The 16051-nt window shown below is 56.6% G+C and overlaps 4 protein-coding genes across 4 annotated transcripts; 2 read left to right on the forward strand and 2 right to left on the reverse strand.

The window, feature by feature from the left end:
* Window positions 1–227: 227 nt before the first annotated feature.
* On the forward strand, window positions 228–2188 carry P884DRAFT_197249 (Alpha/Beta hydrolase protein; the record flags this gene model as incomplete). Its single annotated transcript, XM_069438049.1, has 5 exons — window positions 228–323; window positions 397–538; window positions 610–815; window positions 881–1310; window positions 1401–2188. The coding sequence occupies 5 exons, from the start codon at window positions 228–230 to the stop codon at window positions 2186–2188; spliced, it is 1662 nt and encodes a 553-aa protein (XP_069298692.1).
* Window positions 2189–2405: 217 nt separating this feature from the next.
* Window positions 2406–5671, reverse strand: P884DRAFT_220751 (uncharacterized protein). Its single transcript, XM_069439467.1, has 3 exons — window positions 5615–5671; window positions 5268–5547; window positions 2406–5205 (listed from the first exon to the last, which is right to left on the reverse strand). Exons 2-3 carry the CDS (start codon window positions 5281–5283, stop codon window positions 2465–2467), a joined length of 2757 nt encoding a protein of 918 aa, XP_069298693.1. The 5' UTR covers window positions 5284–5547; window positions 5615–5671; the 3' UTR covers window positions 2406–2464.
* Window positions 5672–7288: 1617 nt separating this feature from the next.
* Window positions 7289–9753, reverse strand: P884DRAFT_117072 (uncharacterized protein). Its single transcript, XM_069437124.1, has 3 exons — window positions 9554–9753; window positions 8937–9493; window positions 7289–8575 (listed from the first exon to the last, which is right to left on the reverse strand). Exons 2-3 carry the CDS (start codon window positions 9481–9483, stop codon window positions 7413–7415), a joined length of 1710 nt encoding a protein of 569 aa, XP_069298694.1. The 5' UTR covers window positions 9484–9493; window positions 9554–9753; the 3' UTR covers window positions 7289–7412.
* A 3484-nt stretch (window positions 9754–13237) lies between these two features.
* Window positions 13238–14328, forward strand: P884DRAFT_276431 (uncharacterized protein; the record flags this gene model as incomplete). The annotated part of the gene is made up of 8 exons (XM_069442956.1): window positions 13238–13269; window positions 13329–13444; window positions 13604–13650; window positions 13722–13743; window positions 13792–13803; window positions 13905–13990; window positions 14123–14186; window positions 14219–14328. The coding sequence occupies 8 exons, from the start codon at window positions 13238–13240 to the stop codon at window positions 14326–14328; spliced, it is 489 nt and encodes a 162-aa protein (XP_069298695.1).
* Window positions 14329–16051: the final 1723 nt, after the last annotated feature.

The raw sequence follows: 16051 nt of genomic DNA on the forward strand, positions 1-16051 counted from the left end.
CAGAGGTCACACATACACGGATCCTGCTGCTTAAGCAACCCTCCTACCAGCATCTTCTCAGCAACAGCCCCCTTCACTTTTCCTTCGCCCCTGAGATGGTGTGCTTCACAAAACTAATCTCAGCATGTCAACCACAGCGAACCGTTGTCGGTACAGTGAGAGTCGACCTCAACTATACCTCTTATGAGGGGTTGAGACTCTCGAACTGGGTGAATTCCTTCCGAGGCATGCGCTATGCTGCCGCGCCGATAGGGGACTTGAGATGGAGGGCTCCGCTTGATCCTATTCCTTCTGACACGGGGACGGTCGAGAAGGCTGCAGCGGTGAGTGATCAACGGACCCGGCCCAAGGGAGAAACCGATCCGGGATCATGATCCTGACCAACTCCGTCGTTAGTTCCCTCCCAAGTGTCTCGGCATCGGCTCAGCTTATCCTACGGATGGTGAGAGCGAGGATTGTCTTTTTGTGAATGTCTGGGCTCCGACAAACGCGACTGCGAAGTCTAAGCTGCCCGTGTGGGTGTTTATCCAGGGCGGAGGTACGTTTGATACACCCACCCTAGTCCTGCGTAATATCTATCCCCTCTCCCTTTGACTGACCTAGAGCCAGGCTACGTAGCCAACACCAATGCCTACTGGGACGGGGCTGAGGCCGTCGAGAAATCCGGCCACAACGTCGTCATGGTCAGCTTCAACTACCGTGTCGGCCTCTGGGGGTTTCTCGCGAGCGAGCGGGTGAGGGACGACGGGGTGTTGAACGTCGGTCTGTTGGACCAGCGGATGCTGCTGAAATGGGTGAAAACGCACATCGCTTCGGTAGGCGGTGCTCCCCCTTGTCACTTTCACTCCCAACACCTAGTTCAGTGATTAACCGGCCTCAGTTTGGCGGCGACCCCGACCACGTCGTCATCCACGGCGCCTCTGCCGGTGCCGGCTCCGTCGCCATGCACCTCATAGCCTACGGCGGCCGTAACGACAACCTCTTTATCGGAGGCATGACCGAGTCCCTCTTCTTCCCGGCCCAGCCCTTTGTCCACGAGCTCGAGTACCAGTTTGACCGAGTGGTGAGCCAGACAGGTTGCGACGGGGTAGCCCCGGACCGGCAGATGGCCTGTTTACGCTCTAAGGACGTTGCCGTACTGCAGGCTGCTAATTACGCCCAGCCGTTCCCCGGCCGCCCGGACCCGCCCATGCCCCTGTTCTACTGGACGCCCTGTGTAGACGGGGATCTCTTGCGTGACCTGCCCTACCGTCTGTTCGAAAAGGGACAGTTCATCAGCGTGCCGCTGGTGTTTGGCACATCAAACGACGGTTCGCGCCCCCCCCCCCCAAAAAAAAAAAAACCTTCCAAAGCTCCCTTACCCTTAAGCAAACCATTTGACTCTGACAACACCCACGCAGAGGGTTCTGTCTTCGTCCCCGACGCCGACACCCCCTCGGACGTTGCCCACTTCCTCCGCAACAACTACCCCCTCCTCACGGCCAACGACACCACCGACATCCTCACCCACTACCCCCAACTGCCGCCCGTACCAGCCCATAACCCCTGGTTCCCCACCGCCAGCAAAGCCTACGGCGAAGCAACCTTCATCTGCCCAACAAACAATCTCCTCTCTTCATACACTGTCCGCCCCCCACAAGTGAAAAGTAACACAACAGCCGCCAAGACATTCCCCTTTCCCTCCTCCTCCTCCTCCTCCTCCTCCTCCTCCCCTTCCTCCCCGTCTCACTCCTCTTTCCCCTCCAAGAGGACGAAGAAGAGGAGTAGGACAGAGGCGGAAGCCTCAGGCGCGGCCGCCGCCCTCTACACCTACCGGTACAATGTCCGGGACGAGGCTACCGTCGCCCGCGGCCTCGGCGTCCCCCACCTCTCTGACGCACCCGCCATCTTCGGGCCCGGGAACGTGCCCGGGCAGGAGGCGGCCAGCTACGAGACGTACAACGCCGCTGTTGTGCCGCTCGTCATGGGCTACTGGCTCAGCTTCGTGCGCACGCTCGACCCCAACGTGTTCCGCGCGCCCGGGTCGCCGAGATGGGAGCCCGTCTGGCAGGAGGGAGGCGATGCCGGAGTGATGAGGAGGTTGCTGATCGAGACGGAGGGGGCGAGGATGGAAACGGTAGACGCGGCCGAGAGGGGGCGGTGCGGGTTCTGGAAAGAGTTGGGTTCGGGAAGGATGAGGCAGAAGTGAGCGTGTTCTTTATCAGATTTCTTAAACGGGAAGAAGAGGTCATGTTAAGATGTCCGAACTGCATACCGACAGCTTTTGAGCTTCGAAGGAGGTTCCGAATGTGTCATCACTCGGTCGGTCCAGTCGGATCAGGGGTTGTAGAGCTAAGAAGGGCTAAGTTGCATGACGACTCCCTCCCTCCCCCTTTTCCCCCCGGGCCCCCGGCCCCTCCCTTCTCCTACTTTTTCTTTGGTTTCCCCCTTTCCCTGTTTACTTTTGTCTGATCGCAGCCCTTCTTCACTCAAACACGCTGTGGTAGACCGACACGGCTGCCAGTCTCTTTCCGTCCCCATCCCAGAGCGACCTGCACGGCACCACTGGTCCACGACCCTCCTGCGGCGCTCCCCGCTCACCAGCCGCCCTCAGCACCTCGACGTCCACATACCGTACCACCGCAGCAGGCTCCTCGGTGGAATCGACCGCTCCCAACTGCGCCAGTGCCCTCGTCGCGACGTCGCCATGTTCTCCAGACCTGACACAGCCGAGCTGTTCCGCTACAACAGTCTGCACAAACCTCACGCCTTCCTCTTCCCCGGGCGGACGAATGATCATCTGCGCCACGTGTATATCTCCCTTGTCTTCGACTGCGACTGCCTCCTTCACAATGACGCTCCCTTCGTCCGCGTCCGCGATTCCCAGATGCGCATGCCACTCGACGCCCGCCCCGCGCGGCAGCTCATCCACCTCGGCCACGAACGCTGGCGGCCTCCTTCCCCGAGAAGGGGGCGCAAGGACAGACCGATCCGGCAGTGCCGGGTCCGCCTTCCTCTCCTCGCCGCCCAAAGAGGAGAAGGCCATATACTGCGGGTTAAACCGCCTGTCCCACAGATCCGGTCCGTTCTCGTCGTCGTCGTCGTCGTCGTCTCCTTGGTCCTTGCCATTCGACATGTGTGCCACCCTCCAAGCTTCGCCGACCATCCTGGCCCTCTGCACCATCTCCATCTTCTTCGACCTCTCCTCCCCTTCGTCGCCAGCGCCAGCGGGTGAGCGGCAAGCCGGAAAGTACGCCACGACACTGGTCCACCACTGTACACCCAGTTCGACCCCGATGCGCCAGAGGTGCTGCAGCGAGAGGGTGAGCTGCAGGGACAGCGCGCCGTCCGGTAGGGTCATAGTGGCGGGCACGAGTGGGATCTGGCCGGCGATGCTGACGAGTCGCGGGCCCGACGAAGAGGCGGCATCCGCCTCTCCCGCCCTCCCGAGACTCAGCAGGGGGACGGATATGGCCTGGCTGTACGGACCAATGTTGGCAGGTGCCCAGTACGAGCGAGACTGCACGTGCAGGCCGTGGCGTTGGCTGGGCCGGAGGGCGGTGTGGACGGTGAGGTAGACGGCGATGTTCGCGTCCGCCGCGCCGCCGCACGAGATAGTGACCCTAGAAGGCGGGTTGGGCGCGTCGAAGAGCGTGCCGTAGATGCTGTTGACGGCAGGGAAGTCGACCATTCGACGCAGGACGACTGTGGCGCTTAGTATGGCAGAGGCCGGGAGAGACCGCTGCTGGAGACGCTGACGGATATGCTCGACGATGGCCCGTGTTTCGGCTCCTATGGAAGCCGAGGCTGATTTGCTGCTGGTAAACGACCATTGCTCCAGCCGCCCCTGGCTGGACGGCTGAAGAGTTCCCAGCCGGGGCAACTCCTCGTCTCGTGCGTGTGAGCCTATCTGAGATGTCGGAAGAGTCTCGGAGCCCGACAGCGCATCCAGTACGCTGACGAAACCCGGGTCGAGCAGATTGGGGATCCTGATATCACCTCCACCCTCCTTGCCCGTCAGCTTATCCTCCAGTCTCGCATTCCGCAGGCTCAGCCATGCGCTCCCCCCTCCTTCCCTGACCACCCGGCGGTCCTCCTCGGCAACTACGATCCGTTTCTGAAACAGGGTCGGCGGCCCGTCCAACACAAGCGTCTCAAACTCGCCGCCTTCGCCAATGACGGCGCCCGTCTCGGCCGGTCCAAAGCGCCGCATGGCCGTTGCGAGTCTTGCCTTCCCCGTAGGACTCGCAACGTTGGTCCACAGGAACGAGCCGTCCAGGCCGCCGCTCGCAACCTTGATGATGCGGGCCTCCAGGCCCGCCGCCGTCATGTCATCAAGCAGTTGGGCATCCGCCCCTGCGACGGGGCCCGAGGGACCTGTGGTCGGGAGGACGGGAAACTTCCACAGATAGGCCAGCGGCGTCAAACCGAGGCGGATCGCTACCGATTCCACGCGCGTGCGCTGGTATGTGCTGAGGATGGCTCCGGCGCAGATAGCATTTGCCTCTGGGTGAGCCCTCTTGATGTCCTGGAGGAGCGGGACCATGGACTCGGTCTCGTCAGGGTCCGCCCTCTCCGGGTCTCCGGCCTCATCGGAGTATCCCCCGGCCGGAGAAGCGGTGGAGCTCCGATGGTGGCGATTCGCGTCGTAGTCCTTTCCGTGTTGGACAGCAGCGCCGGTGATTGCCCGGCGGTAGAGCGGAATGCCTGTAGCCTCGGCATAGAGGGGGATCACCTGGTGCCCCACCGTTTGGTACATGAAGCTGTTAAGATCCCGCTCATCCTCGTCCACTTCGGGAGTAGCCTCATTTCCAGCCACTCCACCCTCGCGACCCGGGAGCCCGGCGGGAGGGCGCGCATCCTTGGCCGATCCCAGATGCGGCCCATCACAAGGACCAAAAGGAGCTGACTCTAGAGCCCGGGGCGAGACGGCGGTACTAGGCGCTTCGCCGGCGGGTACGTTGGCGTCCAGCCGGGGTTGCGAGGTGCCATCACAGGAACCGTGCCTCCGTGGTAGTAGTGCCGGATGCAAATTGGCGAGGGCGACGATGCGGTGTCCGTTGGCTCTGCAGTGGAGGAGAGAGAAAAAGCTGTCCTTTCCACCGGATACGAGGGCGATCACGTTGAGCCCCTCGGTCTTGGTGGACGCCATCAATGTCAGACCCGCCAAGGTTACTGCGGCCCCCGTCTTGTTGACCTTTTTTTGGGGGATTATTAAATCGTACGCTGATGACCTTAGTTAGTGCCGGGCAGGAATTACCAAGTATGTACAAACATAGACTACTTACTGTACACTACATGCATACACACACATACCCAATCACTCTCCGTACCTCGGAAGTCTAATTCTTGAGCTGGACTGGCCTCGGGCCCAATCACAGCACCCACACCGGGTCGTCCCGCACGTGTGGATACGAGAGAGCTCGGTTGGACGTGTCATCAAACGAACCGGCCGGGCTTGGTAAGAATCCCCGGAAGATGGCAAATGTGCCACGGCGGTATCTTCGCTGATATTGATTGAGACGGCAACGGATCGCGTTGGGTCGAGGCCGGCCGATTCAACACTTGCTGCCCAGTAGTTAGTTACTTGGTAGTGTACAGTATGTATGTACAACCCTAACGCACGGGTCCGTACACTAACTAGTCTGCGCAGTACGAATTACAAGTTAGCTACTTGTGCTCTGCACGTCAGCAAAACTAGCCATCGGCGGACGAACGATTCTTCTGGTGGGGAGCGAGGGTTTGGCTGTTCGCTGATACGCAGCAGCAAGTGGAGTCGCCCCAGCCAGCCGGGTTCTCGTCGTTCCAGACAGTCCAGTCAATTTCGCCTGGACGAGCTATTGGGGATGGCTGTGCTTGGTTTATTCCAGAATAAGGAATACAACTGATCGATCAACGCACACGATTGATGAACTGTTTATCTTATTTTTGGATGGAGGCCGCGAATGAACACGGGAATCCCGGGTTGCACTTGAACTGGTCAGTTTTTTAGTGTAGTTATTTGTATCATGTATGTAGTTGCCACAAACATGTTCGAGCAACAGAACGGAAGCCGTGACTGTGGGAGATGAATGATCAACCCCGCAGCTATCCCAAAGGTCGACCGAGGGAAAGAGCCACAAAGATCAGCCGAGTGGCCCCGCAGCAGCACATTGAACTGTTCCCTGCAGTTTCCAACCGTCCACTAGTGTGCAGAATACACTACAGTACATACGCTACTGAAAAGCTCGTAGATCGTGTCTCAGTTGCTTCGTCGATCTACCAGTGCCGAGACAGCGTTTGCCATGTGTACATACATCCGTAGTGTACACGAGTCCCGTTGAAAGAACAGGAGCCCTGCTAGGGGCTTACTCTGAGTAGGCATTTGGACCCTGATAGTTGGCGTGCTTTTCACATCACATGCGAGGAGAACAGTCGGGAGCGACATCTGTAGCACACGGTGTACGGAGTACGAGGCACCTTATTATTGTGATCATATCAGATTTCAATACCATGCAACAAGGGTAACTACTAATCTGAACTACATTCGACTCACACATACCGCCCACCTTGATGGTCAGCAATCGCGAGCCACTTTTGGCCAGGAAAGCCGCGGTTTCAATTAGAACGGGCCAAGCATCCAGATATATCATAATCACGAACAAAGCCATCGCCGAGAACAACAAGGGTCAGATCTCCCTCCACATGAGTCAGGTACCGAAGATGTAAATTTCTGTTCCAGAGCCGTGGCGGGTGAGCCTGTCGCTCCGCCTGGGCTGTACAATTACAACGAGTGTAAAGAACCCGGAATATGTCGCAGTGGACAAGCTGTTTTTATGTGCAGCAACAAGAGATCAAACCCAGAAAACGACCCAGTATCTCCCCCTTCCCATCTTGGCAAATCCCTTTCCCTATGGCCGTTGCTGCGAGCCGCCACAATCTACCCTCTTGGCTGTCCCAGTCTTGCTGAATCTCTTGCCAAGTCACCAATACCAGCGCGGAAACGGCAAGCGAATATACCCAACGTGGCGGGTTTGAGAGTCCCATGGTACAATGCGAAAGGGCGGAGGGAAATGCGCAAACGCCGAAACAGAAATACACCGTTGCTCGCTGTGCTGGGATGAGATACTTCTTTCCCCTCAGTCTTGGGTGAAGTAATGTGCCGCCCAATTGGAAACACAAAAAAAAGGGATTCCCCCTGGTCATGCCGGCGTCTCGAACAATTATGCAAATTCCTCCTCTGTATGCTGATGACCGTCCCCCTCCAGTGATGTGTTTACTATGCCCGGGCTGAAGTCATCGTGGTCGTCGTATCAGACATCAATGGCGACGGCACGTTCCAAAGTGCGTGAACCATCGGCATTGTGAAGAGTGCGCAAAGAAGCGAAAAAAAATTGGGGGGGAGGGGGGGGGGAGGCTTGTTTGAAGCGGAAGGTCCGGAATTTCTGGCCACCTCACTCGGCCCGCTTGCGCTTCTTCTTGCCATGGTCGTTGCCGTCGTCCGAAGATAGCTCGCTGCTGCTCCCGGGAATCTCGGCAGCGACTTGGAACAGGACCTTGCCCAGCGAGTACTGATCACCCATCAAGGCCGGGTGAGCGGGATAGGCACCGGGCATGCCTGCCGCAGCGATGGCATCGGGGTCGTCAATGAGGTTCATGACAATCGCACCGGAGCCGTGAGTACGGGCGTGCTGCGCGAGGTTGTCGGAGCGCGAGAACTTCTTGCCGCAGTCACTGCACTCGAAGGGTTTCTCCTGGGTGTGGAGCGAGCGGTAGTGGCGCTTGAGGTGCTCCTGGCGCCGGAACCGGCGGTGGCAGATGTCGCAGACAAAGGTCTTGGAGGGATCCTCAGTCAGCGACTGCTTGCGCCCACGACGGCTGGTGGGAGCCGGAAGTGGAGCCGGCCCAGCATTTTCCGAGCCAGAGTTGGCCTCGGACTCGTTCTTTGCTTCGGTGGCATTGCTGCTGGTGCTACCCTCGTTGCTGGGCGGTGATTGACTCTGGTTGCTACCCGCCTGGGAAGTGGCGGCAGTGTTCATAGTGGGCTTGCCCGTTTTCTTTTGGCGCTTGTCCCTGTGGGAATCACTATCGTCGCTCGAGTCGGCGGGGGTGAGCAGACCAAACGCGTCACCAGCCTCGTCAGCACAAAGGTCACTGGACGCGTTTAGCGAGAGCGCATCAGAGCTGGCACGCGACCGGCTGGGCTGCGCCTCCTCGGTGCAGTCGCCGAGGTTGACAAGGCCGTTGACGAAATCGTCCTCAGAATCCAGGTCAGAGAGCGCGTCGAATGAGGGGAGATCGTTGTTGGATTGCGGGCGGAAGCCAAAGGACGAATCGGGCGAAATTGCAGGTGACGCCCCCCTCAGCACAAACTTTTGGTCTTCGTCCTCACCTGCGCAGAGGGTTGGGAGGGCAGAGAATTCGGGCGCGAGGGTTGAATTGACCGTGCCGACAGTCAGATTTCGGGGGTCGCAAAAACTCTCCGAAGAACTGGATCGCGCATACGGCGACGGCGAGGGTGAAAGCGAGGGACACGAAGACGCAGGAGAAAGGAGATCGCAAGCCTGCGTCTGGATCGGAGCAATCTTCGATGCCTGTGTTTGGGATGGCAGGTACACTGTTGCCGATTGGGTCAGTGCTCCGATCCCAGAGATTTAGTGCAGCACGAAGCAACGGTTGCATCACACCCCCAAACCCGGAATACAGGATTATCCACTGCAGAGGCCCCATTTCCCTCTCCCACCAGCACATCGGAGGCCGTTTATAAATCGGTCGACCGGGAGGGAAATAGAAAAATAGAAGAGAAAAATAAAGAAAAAAAATTTAAAAAAAAAAAAAACTAAAATTCAAAGCCCTTGGGCTTTTGTTTCGATCGCATTTTGAACAGTCCAAGTGTTGTTTCAAATGCATTCCACGTTTCGGGAACGTCGAGAGCAAACAGCAAAACAATCGAACAAAAGAAAAGAGAGCATGCTTACCAGGTGTTAAAGGAGGCGATGCGCACGCAGACCAATCGAAGCTGGGAAAGCTCTCGAGGTCACCATCCGAACCGCAGGCTTCCTTGCCGTCGAGTCCGGAGAGCATGGGATTCAGCGGCGTCTGAAGCATATCACAGCTGCCAGGGCTGCTGATGGCACTGCCCGACGTCGAGAGCGGCGGGGTCGACGGGGAGCCGAGCCCCTCGCTTTCGCACAGCTCCGTGTCCAGCACGATGGTTGGCTTGGGGGCGATGGGCATGGGGGACGCCACAGGAGTCAGCGTAGAGGGCAGGGTCGGGGCGCTGGTCAGTCCCTTGGGCAAAAGTGGCGGTTGCGAGCTGGACGAGCCGGGACGCGAATAGATTGGTGTCGAAGGCAGTGGCGGCACGACCGGGAGCATCTGCATCTGCTGCAGCGCTGAGTGCTGCTGAAGATGCTGCTGGGGAAGAAAGTGACCGTGCTGCCGACTCTCCGAACTCGTGTCCGGATTGTAGAAGAAGAACGCCGGACCGCTTGGTTGCGCCGCCATCAGGATCTCCATCTCCATCTTCCAGGTACTGCCCGAAGCTGTCAGCAATGTAATCCATACTGACCATCCAGGTTTGCACCATACCAACTGATTCAGGATATTGAGGTGTTGGTTCGTTTCTCTCTCTCTCACTCACTCACACACCTTCTTTCTATCTCTTGCTTTGTCTTCCTCTTGCTCTTTCCCTCTTCCGTTCCTCTCTTGTCGTTTAGGTATTACGTAGGGGTATATATATGTAGTGGTGTACAGGTGTCGTCGCAAACGTCGTGTGTCGGCTGTGGCCTAATGATGGGATGGGTCGGTTCCGCCGCTAAGGAATGGATGGCAGTTGTGATCGTGGGACCAGACAACTTGCCAATTATGCGTCTCGAGATTTGGTGTACATGGACTCGTCGTAGGAGTGCTTTGTCTTGCTCGTTCACACGAATTCCAGCCTCCTCTTCTATGCGTCTGTCACTTAAATTCGTGGCATGGAAGTCTTGGGCTTGGAGAGGGGAATTAGTGAGGACGAGGTTGGATGAGACAGAGTTGCTGTATAAGGAAGGACAGGAAACGGGTTCCCAAAAGGCTCGAGACGGAAAAGAAACCAGAACCGACAGATGAAGGAAGAAGAAAGAAGGGATCACGCGTCTTGGTCGACAGATCTGCCCGTGGTGGGGAGTAGGAAACGAGAGCCCCGAGAAGGGAAGTCCTGGCGGATATGTACAAGACCACCGCCACTCCGCCCCAGATCAACGGCGGAGAGGTTGCAATGGACCGATGCTGCGCGACTGGCCGCTTGGGAGCCTACCCTTGCTCGCTTGGATTGACAAGGGCTGAGGACCAGGAGGCCACTGGCCGGCCCACTGGCCATTGCAACCCCTGTCTGCATGTCCGGGGCAAGGTGGAGAGGCAACATCGGATGGGTGGACTCGCCGGTGGAGGTTGGCGCAGAGCGATTAACCTAGCAGGAAGTTCTAAATCAGGACTGGTTCGGTCATGCCCTCGGACGTACCACTGAACTAATGGTACCTTGGCCCACCCAAGTCATTCAGGCCGAATCCAAGCAGTGAGTGGGTGGCGGAGTCTGCAACACCCAGCCGAGACGGTTTGGTGTCTGGGACGTCTCGCGACACTCTCTGGCACTGGGTGCTTTGAACGGACCTTGTGGTCCCCCACTATCCAAACCCCCCGCCCGTGGCCCGCTCAATGACACTGATCCCTTTGGTCGCCGCCAGTAGGACAACCCGAGTGTTCTACTCATCAGGCGGCCTTACTCTGTTTACTCTGATAGCCGCTTCGAGAGTCCGCAACGCCTAGGCGTCCTCATTGCTGATGTTGGCTGCACGCCTCTGGCTCGGAGAGGTTTAATCGCAAGTGACGACGATACAGAGGATCCAATCCGGATGAAGCAGGATCGTGGGACCGCTCGCACCACTGGGCTTCTCATCGCCGTCCAGCGGGCGCAGTGCATAACAGCCGGCCAACGGGAAAAGGCGAAGGCATGCATAAAGCCGACCGCGATGGCCTCCACACTTCTTTCTGATAGACCAACGGACCGCTCAAGGCCTCCCACCACACAACTTATCACCCACACAGAACATTTTCTGACCGAGACGCGCGGTGCTGGAAAGGAAGTCGGGCACACCTATTCGCCGCACCATGTCAGGTCACATCTGATCCGTTCTCACCCTTGCCAGCCAGTAGCAAGCGCAGCTGCAAGCTATGCAAGGCACGAACTCGCCCCAAGCCACTCATCGTCTTTGTCACCGTTCACTGCCTGCCTGAGAGATGGTTGGGCGATGCGCCGCCTGCTGTGATGACCGTTCTCCAGAGTTCGGATTCCAGCGGTTGCTTCGCTGACCAGTTGCCGAGGATCGTCAGGTAGCGGTCCACGGCTGCACAGGCTTCATGATGGATGCTCTCTTTCCGGAGGCGAGTACTCTGTAGCACCCGGCATATCATTCTGTGCCGAATGTCGCAAATTGCATCGAGTCTGGTGCCCGGGTAATCTTGGGCATCTTTATGTTTCTCTGGTGAGTAATCATTGTTCTTTATTTATCGTTCTGTCCCAGTATGGTTGCGCAAGATCCAAGTCCTGCTATTTCGAAACCTGCAAGCCACGGGATGGTTCAAGTGCATTGTGAGGATGATCAACTATGCAATCCAAAGGCACTGTGTTAAGAGCGAGAGCAGCTTCCGCAAATCTCAGCGGCGGCAGACGCACGGCATGTGTGGTGGTGTGATGCGAATCAGGAGAGTCGACGTAGGTATTGTATGTACCATGTAGGTGTGCACTGTATATATATGTACTACAAGTAGTTTCCACAGGTCTTTTTGGGGGGAGGGTGGGGGGAGGGCGCCGGCAGCGCATTCTACCAACGCTGTTACCACTGTAATGAGGGTCGCAACTGCAGAGAAACGTGAAACCGCCGAAAGGCCGTCGCAGGAACAACCAGCACTGTCGATCACGGCAAGGTGGCCAGTAGGAATGAACGACCTGTGAGAAATCTCTGTTGTATCGCTCAACGGACACTCGGAAGGTGCGATCGGGATGCAAAGCCCCTCCGATGTCACCACTCATGGTGTGCCTGCGCAGTGACGCGGCAGGATCCATCCTCCACTGCCGATTTGACCCGGGAGGGATCTGTATATACAAGTAGGACTTCGTACAGAGTACACTTTCAGGTCGTGCACCACAAGACGGAACGAGACATAAGCGATATGCTCCAGCCCATGCATTTTGTTTCGTTGGCGCCTCGAACCAACGCGTATCTTGCTCGGATAGCTGGCCCACAAAATGCTTGTGAGCCTTCAGCGGCAGGTGGCAAAGGACCATAAACAGTCGCTGAGGCAGTCATGTTTTAACTACGAGCTGAAACTGGTAAATACCTCACCTATCTATCATTGTCGGCGCTTTTTCGACCTTAGACTTACTATTAGCCTTTCACTGGCTACATATACGACGGTGCCCACGGCGACCACAAGCAGTTCAACCGAACTTTTCTTAGGTCCTGATTATGCCCACCTTTTCCGGGCAATGCACCATTGGCAGCCCACATAAAATGGTTTGGTCGTAGATTCAGCGCCGCCTAGCATTCGTCCCATGCCAAGTGCGACTCTCGGTTATTACCGACTTTGCCATCGAATGTGAAACGAACACTAGTTTGCACATCGCAGGGGACCCATATATTACATCTCAAGGCGCATCCCTCTTAAGATCCGGAGCTGTGGACGCTGCTCTTGTACATATGCTGCAGTTTGGGCACGATCCCGCCAGAACAGCTTCGACAGTAAAGTATACCTGAAAGGACAGCCTGCGATCCGTAACTTCGCCCTGGATGTTTGACGGTGCCTGGTCAAGAACTGCGTGGACAACGTACATTTATACAAGGTACCTTACCTTATAAATTGCGCGATGCTGGTCATTATAGGTTAGCATAGAGGCAAAATCGGCCCATTCCCTGCCCGTCCTCATCAAGTAATTAGACAAATTCCGTCCACCACTGTGCTGAAAGTGGTTTGCCTTGCCCTATCCACACAGACCACGCGATGACCGGATCTCTCGCCAGAAGAGGAAATTCTAGTTAGACGTTGGGCAGAAGAGGGCAGGTCAGAAAGCCACCCAACGGCCCGTCGCACCACCCTTCTGGTCAGCCTCACGAGTTGATGAAGTTCAGATGAACGGAGTCTCTCTCGTCTTCCTAATTTATTACCCTATACTACTTAGTAGGTACATTGTACACGCCAGCAATTGTGTTGGCACCCACCGTCCCTTGCCTTCTGTTGACGTATGGGGCGGTTGGAACTAACTAGCCTACAGCTGTAGGTATGTACACTGCTACACCTGCACAAGTCTACATTGATGTACGGAGTACTACTAGGGTACACCGGATCAGACCCGGCGCGCCAAGGCATCCAGGGCTCTGCTCTTTGTTTCCGGATTCGCAGGCCCAACTCCAGAGCTTGTTGGAGCTTGTCGGTCGCTGCGCAGCGTTTGGTGGGTCTGCCGGTCTCGAACACAGCGAACCATCCACGACGGCTCTGACGAGGACGAGTGAGAGCCTTCCTTTGCTCCCGTGTGCTCTTGAAACCCTGCCAGGCATGTCGGAGAGTGGTGGATTCTTGGTGGATCATTTTAATGATTCGCCACCGCCAGCCTGGGTCGACACGACACTCGAGAACCCGCTGATCAAGCACTCTAGTGTAGCCAAATGGAGGCGATGCATCAAACCTTAATCGTCAGCTTGTGCACTCTGCTACATTCCAGACACAAGGGTCTCGCAACGGTCAAGAATCGTATGAGAGAAAAATGAGGGTTCACTCGAAAATTCCAACATGAAACAGCAGGCCATTGGAGTCGAATTCTTGTATATGTAGACTAGCTGTATGTACTGTACATGCTTCGTACATTACATAGTTATGGAGTGCAACTGAGAATGTAAACTGCTTGTAAGCAGCAACACCTCTGTTTGTTCTGCCTGGGCGAGTCTCCAGCACGTGGAATTTCGAGAAAAACCACGACCAGCCTCGGTGTGTCAATCCGGTGAGCGTGGCGGTCTGCCCACAGCCAGCCGATGCTAGATTCCGCGCTTTTGGAATAGCAGGGCCCTGGCTAACCTTGATGGAACCTGGTACGCGCGCTTTCGTTGTGTACTTAGTTATTTGTTATGTACAGTACATCCATGCACTCACCGCGGGACCGTTGATGAACGGGCCGCGGAGACGACCCGTAGTAGTGGGTTCCGCACAGTACTCTGTAGCTAATCCCAAGGTTTTGATAACACGGCCGGACTATATCCCAAAATGGAGGGCTATGCCGTGTCGGTGTCCTCCCCGGATTTTGCGGGAGCAGGAGGCCCTGGTCGCCTAGTCATGGTTTAAATTGAATTAGGCTACCGCATTAAACTCGATGTGGTACTGGGCACCTCGCTTGTCTCCTCCACCGCCATTTTCCAGACCACATGCGAGCAATTCCGGATGCTAGGTTTCATTTTCTCGGTTGGCGGCACTCACCGTGGTTCTGGTTGAGCTAACACAATGGCCAAAAAAATTCCCATGTTACGGTAATTCATAGTGTACATGGATGGGAATTTGTAAAGTGCTGCATGCCGAAGTCAACAATGCTCGGGGACGCAAAGAATGCAGCCTATAAGCCATAACGCGAGGCAGGCCTGCCATCAGTCCACTAGTTATGCGTGTCTAACGGACAGAGGTTCTGGATGGAATACACACGCGCGTACTCCGTACATGGGTACATAAGCGTTTGCGGAATACCAGCCGCTGATCCGTAGTGCAGTACACAGTATGTGTGAGCAGATGCACTCCAAGGCTAGTATTGTACATGTCGCGTATTCCGCACACTGCCAGAGTGCGGTACTATGTAGTATTGTACACTACGGAGTACGAAGTACATTTGTGCATATACACACCACGGAGTACATACAATACGCACCCCGGTCGCCCGGACATCATTCGTCGCATCCAGAAGCCCAAAAAGTAGGGGTCTTCTTCGCCGTTGGACTCGTGTTTTTTTGTCACGGATCGCCCACTCTCGCCTCTCAAGAAGCAATGCGTTTGCCGTTAGTTAATCTTCCCATGACAGGTGCCGATGGCGCAATGAACCGACAGCACGTTATTTCCCGTCTCGGCGATGGGCAAGCACTGACCACTTGAGCAGCCAATCAAGCTCCCTTGGTGTGCCCCCCCGCCAGTCCCACCGCCGAACCAGTCGCGTTCCCATCTTGGATCCACTAACGCAGGAACACAGACCAGCCTCACCAATTGGGGCCTTCCCGTTCCATGTCGATGGGTCTTCTGGAAGGTTTCAGGGTAGTGCAGTTCGTTAGTCCTGGTGTGCATGAAGACGCCAGCTCAACAAGCCGTGCTCTGCAGGCCGGCTTGCCGTTTCCGGCTCGACCTTCTCCAGCTGATCTTAGCCGAGTTCGGCCAATTGGGGCTCCTCCTCGGCTCCAACACGACCGACGATCGAGGTGTCGAGAGGAGGCTACTGACGGCACCATACTGACTCGTTATTAGCGAGTGTGCTGCAAACCACAGTAACTACGCAACACACTAGTTGGTTAGCCGTGGAGAGTACGGATCCGTACATAGCATACCGGAGCTTGGATCGGCTCTATTCCTATCAGCAATTGCTTGATCGCAGTTTGACATCTCCAGTACAGCACAACCAGAGAACGACTGGTACGCGGGGCAACTACCAGGTAGCTGCCGATCCTGTGCATCGGGAGTCTAACCTGAGAGATAAGTGTCTTGTGTTTGAAAGCAGGCTACGAGTACACTAGTTACTCTACACTAAACCCGCGGAGCGTAAGGCAGGGAACCCTATCTTGCAGTCGCAGTTGGCTGACCCCCAACCCCACACAGCAGCGCCGTCAGTTGATAGCGATGCTCGGCACGAATGAGGCGCTCGACGCCTCCTCATCACGACATTTGCCCACTTCTCGAGATCAACGGCGTCTTTACGTAAGGTGTCGATTCCGCTGGTGCTAGCGCGTGCGAAGCAGATCCAAGAGCCCAGAGGGACGCCTCCAGAGACTACACTACGCTAGCGCGGTAGGCTGGCTGGAGAGGGGAGTAGAAAACC

This window comes from Thermothelomyces heterothallicus, assembly GCF_042370625.1.
Source record: "Thermothelomyces heterothallicus CBS 202.75 unplaced genomic scaffold P884_scaffold_7, whole genome shotgun sequence".
Classification (NCBI taxonomy): domain Eukaryota; kingdom Fungi; phylum Ascomycota; class Sordariomycetes; order Sordariales; family Chaetomiaceae; genus Thermothelomyces; species Thermothelomyces heterothallicus.